The sequence below is a fragment of the Chiloscyllium plagiosum genome, chromosome 17, assembly GCF_004010195.1.
Source record: "Chiloscyllium plagiosum isolate BGI_BamShark_2017 chromosome 17, ASM401019v2, whole genome shotgun sequence".
NCBI classification, from domain to species: Eukaryota; Metazoa; Chordata; class Chondrichthyes; order Orectolobiformes; family Hemiscylliidae; genus Chiloscyllium; species Chiloscyllium plagiosum.
This window is the reverse complement of record NC_057726.1, coordinates 3,008,745-3,014,854: the sequence shown is the minus strand read 5'-3', so window position 1 is coordinate 3,014,854 and position 6,110 is coordinate 3,008,745. Positions and strand designations below refer to the sequence as shown.

At 44.0% G+C, this 6,110-nt stretch overlaps 1 protein-coding gene across 7 annotated transcripts in view; it reads left to right on the top strand.

Annotated features, from left to right (window-relative positions):
• LOC122558192 (transcription initiation factor TFIID subunit 4-like) overlaps positions 1-6,110 on the top strand; it is a 356,856-nt gene that overhangs the window by 57,571 nt on the left and 293,175 nt on the right. For all 7 annotated transcript variants that reach the window (XR_006314065.1, XM_043706504.1, XM_043706510.1 and 4 more), the window contains exon 3: positions 2,513-2,644. Coding sequence is in view for 6 of the 7 variants with exons in the window: in XM_043706504.1 (XP_043562439.1) it covers positions 2,513-2,644 (132 nt within the window). In the remaining variant the exon portion in view is untranslated. The remainder of the gene's footprint in view (positions 1-2,512; positions 2,645-6,110) is intronic.

Sequence of the window (6,110 nt, the reverse complement as noted above, 5' to 3'; positions counted from 1 at the left end):
GGACTAGATTAGGTTGGGATATCTGGTCGGCATGGATGAGTTGGACTGAGGGGTCTGTTTCCGTGCTGTACATTTCTTACTCTTAAGTTTCACAACATCCTTCCTATATGCAGGTTGAGTCCGTGATTAAGAAAGCGAATGCAATGTTGTCTCTTATCTCAAGAGGGTTGGAATATAAAAGCAGAGATGTACTAGTAAGACTTTATAAAGCTCTGGTTAGGCCCCATTTGGAGTACTGTGTCCAGTTTTGGTCCCCACACCTCAGGAAGGACATACTGGCACTGGAACGTGTCCAGCGGAGATTCACACGGATGATCCCTGGAATGACAGGTCTAACATATGAGGAACGGCTGAGGATACTGGGATTGTATTTGTTGGAGTTTAGAAGATTAAGGGGAGACTTAATAGAGACGTACAAAATAATACATGGCTTGGCAAAGGTGGATGCTAGGAAATTGTTTCCGTTAGACGAGGAGACTAGGACCTGTGGACACAGCCTTAGAATTAGAGGGGGTCATTTCAGAACAGAAATGCGGAGATATTTCTTCAGCCAGAGAGTGGTGGGCCTGTGGAATTCATTGCCACGGAGTGCAGTGGAAGCCGGGACGCTAAATGTCTTCAAGGCCGAGATTGATAGATTCTTGTTGTCTAGAGGAATTAAGGGCTACGGGGAGAACGCTGGTAAGTGGAGCTGAAATGGCGGAGTGGACTCGATGGGCCGAATGGCCTTACTTCCACTCCTATGTCTTATGGTCTTATGGTCTTATAGCTCATTGCTCAGGTAGTTATCCAGAGATTATTACCTTTTTGCGTCTCCTTATTACTTTAGTTCCTAGCTCTTCATACTTGCTTGGCAGAACCTGTGCCCTAGTTTTATGTATGTCATTGGTACCTACATGCCCCACGACCACTGGACCTTGACCCTCCCACTCTGCAGCCCAAATCAGATATTCCGAACCCCAGCACTAAACAGGCAACAGAACCTTTGGGACTCTGTCCTGTTCACAGATAACAGTGTCTGTGCCTCTAACTATACTATCCCCAATTATAACATCTCCCCCTATACCCAACTTGACTGGCTCCCTGCACCACAGTGCTGCAGTCAGTCAGTCGGCTCATCCTCCCTGTGGTCCCCATTCCCATCAACACAGGGAGTAAAACTCTTGAACCTGTTGGATAAGGACAGGGGCTGAGGCTCCTGTAACTCTACCTTCTGGATCCCTCTGTCTGTCTCTCACTCTCAGCCCCATCTTCCTATCCGTGACCACTGGCCAATTCGTTAGTTAGCCTAAGTGGTATGACTGTCTCCTGAAACACAGCATCCAGGTACTCTTGCCTCCCTGGTATGTCGCAATGTTTGAAGCTCAGACTCCAGCTCATCAACTCTGAGCAGGAGTTCTTCCAGCAAACAGCATTTACTACAGACATGGTCATTGGGAACACAATGGGGTCCACCAGTCCCACATCATGCAGAAACAACACATCATCTGACTCTCCATCCTTATTTAATTAGTTTTGAATTTAGTTTTTTAAAATCTTAATTGTTTTTGAATCTCTGATGCAAGTTGTGATCAATAAATAGGTTGAAACTAATAAATTACAACAGAAAGTTTCTGTGTCAGGCCTTGGGACACTGGTGAGCTCCAGTTTTTCCAAGTTTTTTTTGTTTTGCACAGATGCTTTGAATTGTTTGGACAAGGAGAGATGTTCTGTTAATGTTTTCCTGCCCTTGGAACACTGGTCATGGAACTGGTCAGGTGAATTTTAACCATAATGAAGTGTTGGAGTATAAATTGAGATTTAATTAATTTTGATTGTCGCTAGGTCAGTCAGGAAAATCATAGTAAATCCAAGATGGAGCTTGATAGTTTGTAGGTGAAAGAGGGATTTCAATTTAGGACTACTCAGGTGGACAACAGTGGTTTGTGTAATCTGGTATCAGAAGCTGAAAGGGTTTAATTTTGAAGCCAAGGTGGAGAGTCCCACTGGGCAGGGTATTGAGGTTGAAACAAAAAAGATGAACTAAATCAGGAGTTTATGTTGTTTCCTAATGATTGGTGATTTAGATTGGTTACATGTGACAGAATTTACCAAAAAGTTGTTGGCCTGTTGTGTAGTTTTTCAGTAAACCCAGTCAAGCAAGAAATTGTCACTTTGTTTTCTTGGCATTCTGAAAACTCCTTCCCCTCCCTCTGTCTTGGAATGGGAATCTCTGGCTGAGTTTCATTGATATGCTGGTTTTTGACATGGCCACCACTTGAAGCATAATGTGCTAGACCAAATGGCCCAGATCAACATCGTCAGCGAGTATATGGGTGAATTTAAAAATGTAATTAAGAAACCAGGATGGAGAGACATGGAGTTCAAGTTTGTGGAGAGTTCGAGATAGAGATATTGTTGGAGATTGTTGTTCAATGCAGCAGAGAAATCCACACATGGCAACTGGTACCTTGTGTGGACCAATGTTTGAGATCATGTGTTTTGTTCTATTAACTGGCATCTGTGGTTTCAGCCGGCCATGACCATCTCCTCAATCAGGCCAGGACATCCACTGCAAGCCAAAGTAGTTCAACCTGCTGCTACGTCAGTTAACACAATGTCGGTTGCTGCTTCACAACCTGTCCCTACAGCAGCTCCCACTTTGGTAAGTGTGATGCCATCCTGCATTATGGATGCTCTTGCAGTGAATGTTTTTCCACACTACTGAAATGGATATGGTGCATGCTGTGACGAATGTTGTTCATAGTATCATATTACTGCGTCTGATAGTGGCATTGTGTTTGAAAATATAATATTTATTGTTGGGAAGAAACTGTTTTAGCTTTCTGAAAATGGTAGGTCGTGTGTGAATAAGCTGCTAATTGCAACACCAGGAAAGTTCTAGTCATGCTGAGTGCATTGTCACAACCAGCAGACAAAATGATTCAGGTTCAGTTTGCATGCTGGCTGTTCTTGTTTTCAGTTTGCAGGATAGAACAGCAGGGTGAACATGTCAGTTGGCCCATGGTGGATCTGTATCTCGACCTTATCTATCTGCCTTGGTCCTAGATGTGTTGCTGGAAAAGCGCAGCAGGTCAGGCAGCATCCAAGGAGCAGGAGAATCGACGTTTCGGGCATGAGCCATTCTTCAGGAATCCCGAAATGTCGATTCTCCTGCTCCTTGGATGCTGCCTGACCTGCTGTGCTTTTCGAGCAACACATTTTCAGCTCTGATCTCCAGCATCTGCAGTCCTCACTTTCTCCTTGGTCCTAGATGCAATGACTCAGACTGGGCAGCATGGGACCTAGGTTGAAGTCCAGTTTTGGGTGATTGTCTGTGTGGAGTTTCCAGATTCTCCCTGAGTCTGTGGGGGTTTCTGCTGGGTGCTCTGGTTTCCTTCCCCCAGTCTGAAGATGTGGTTAGATGGGTTGGCCATGTTAAATTGCTGGGTGAAAGAGAGGACTGTAGATGCTGGAGATCGGAGTCGAGAGTGTGGCACTGGAAAAGTGCAGCAGGTCAGGTAGCATGTGAGGAGCAGAAGAATCGACGCTTTGGGCAAGATTCCTGATGAAGGGCTCTTGCCCGAAACGTTGTTTCTCCTCCTCAGGTGCTGCCTGACCTGCCTATTCTTGACTCATGCTAAATTGCTCCCTACTATCTAGAGATCTGCTAGCCAGGTGGATTAGTCAAGGTAAATGCAGGGTTATGGGAGAGGATGGAAGTCTCAGTAGAATGCTCTTTGGTTGGTCAGTGCAGGACTCCGAGTTGAATGACCTCACTCTACACTAGGGATTCTGAGATTCTCTGATTCTGAAGCTGTCTGTATGAGGTAAGTGTTCAGGCCTGGGCTGATGCTACTGGCCTTGTAAGTGCCAGGCAATGACTATCTCCAACAATACAGAATTGAGCCATCTCCCCTTGGCAATAAGTGACATCATCATTGATGAATTCTTCACCACAGGAACCCTGTGAAGATTACTATTAACCAGAAATGTAACCAGAGCAGATCAGAGTCTTGGAATTGTCACAATTAACTTACTACCTGACTGCCTGAGTTCAGTCTACGGTCTGCAGGCACAGAACAGAGTTTAGTGAAATGCTTTCCACTTGTTTTCATGAGTGAAGTTCCAAGAGTACTTAAGAAACCTGAATAAAAGCAAAAGACTGTGGATGCTGGTATTCAGAAATAAAAACAGTGTGTTGGAGAAACTCTGGCAGCATTTGGAGAGAGAAACAAGCACTTTGACATTTCAAAACAGATATTTTGACTCTTTGGAGTGATGAGTTGGAAAATTATGGATTTTATCCAAATGACAGAGGAAGAGGAAGATGAAGCAACATTTGAATTGTACAATTTCAACCTTGTGTACTCATTTTCTTTTCTTAATATCATCACCTATAAATTGATGAGGCCAACTAGAGGCTGAGTGAGCACTTTGACAAATACCCTATTCATAGGAATGATCCTGTCATTCCAATTGCTTGCCATTTAAATAAACCATTATGCTTCATACTGACGTCATGATCTTTGGCCTGCTACAGTGTCCCAATGAAGAATAGCGAAAGCTGGAGCAACAGCATCTCAAACCTATCAGCTTCTCTGCATCAATATTGCAGCCTCTAGAAATCAATCAAGGAATTAACTTCAGAGTATGGCCTCTGTACTCCAGTTTTCTTCCATCCCCATCCTCCCTCAGTTCTCTTGCTCTCAGCAGGTAGCTAATATTTACATCTATTTTCCATACCTAAGCCTCATTTACCACTATTTTCATTTAGATTATCTTTTGTTCTTGGTTTGCCCACTCTTTGTTCCACTTGCTTAGAATCATAGAGATGTACAGCATGGAAATAGACCCTTCAGTCCAACTTGTCCATGCTGACCAGATATGCCACATTAAGCCAGTCCCATTTGCCAGCATTTGGCTCATATCTCTCTAAACTCTTCCTATTCATGGTACCCATCCAGATGTCTTTTAAATGTTATAATTGTACCAGCCCATGTACCACTTTCTCTGGCAGCTCATTCCATACACACACCACCTGCTGCGTGAAAAAGTTGTCCCTTGGTTTCCTTTTAAATCTTTCCCCTCTCACCTTAAACCTATGCACTCTAGTTTTGGACTCCCCTACATTGGGAAAAAGACCTTGGCTATTCAGCCTATCTGTGCCCCTCATGATTTTGTAAACTTCTCTAAGGTCACCCATCAGCCTCCAATGCTCCAGGAAAATTAGCCCAGCCTCTCCCTATAACTTAGACCCTTTGTTGTCCAGTATCTCCTTAAAACAAATTGGTCAAATATAACCAAAATGTTACTAATGAGTTTGTCCAAGTGTCCCACAATACCGAAGTAGTCCAATCATTACGAATGCAAGCCGGTACCAATCCAAAACAGTCTCAACTTTATTAGGAAACAAGGTACAATAACATTTACTATGATATAATGCCTTGTCTAATCCTATTCAGCTCCTTAAATTTACAATACGTCCTGATGTTGTGTAGATTTGCACAGCTACTCTCTTTGTCTCTGTGCACAGCTGCTTGCTTTCTTTTTTGCAGATGGTCAATGGGTATCTGCCTTTGGCCATGCTGATCTCCTCAGAATGTCCGAAAGGGTTCAGAAAATGATGTGCAAGTGAACTTGTTTTATACATTTTAAAATGAGTTTTTTGGAACTTTCTACAGTTCTAGCCAATCAGGGAAACTTTAGATTAGATTAGATTCCCCACAGTGTGAAAACAGGCCCTTCGACCAACCAGTCCACACTGACCCTCCGAAGAGCAACCCACCCAGACCCATTCCCCCTGACTAATGCACCTAACACTATGGGCAATTTAGCATGACCAATTCACCTGACTGACACATCTTTGGACTGTGGGAGGAAACGGGAGCACTTGGGGGAAATCCACGCAGACACGGGGCGAATGTGCAAACTCCACACAGACAGTCGCCCGAGGCTGGAATTGAACCCAGGTCCCTGGCTCTGTGAGCCATCAGTACTAATCACTGAGCCACGGTGCTGCCCTAATAGTTTGAAACATTGTCAATCATTTGAATGGCATGCTACTGTTTGTTTCTTTGTCTTCTACAGGACCCAGTGCCTTTCTGTCTGGGCCCTCCTTTGTTTGTCAG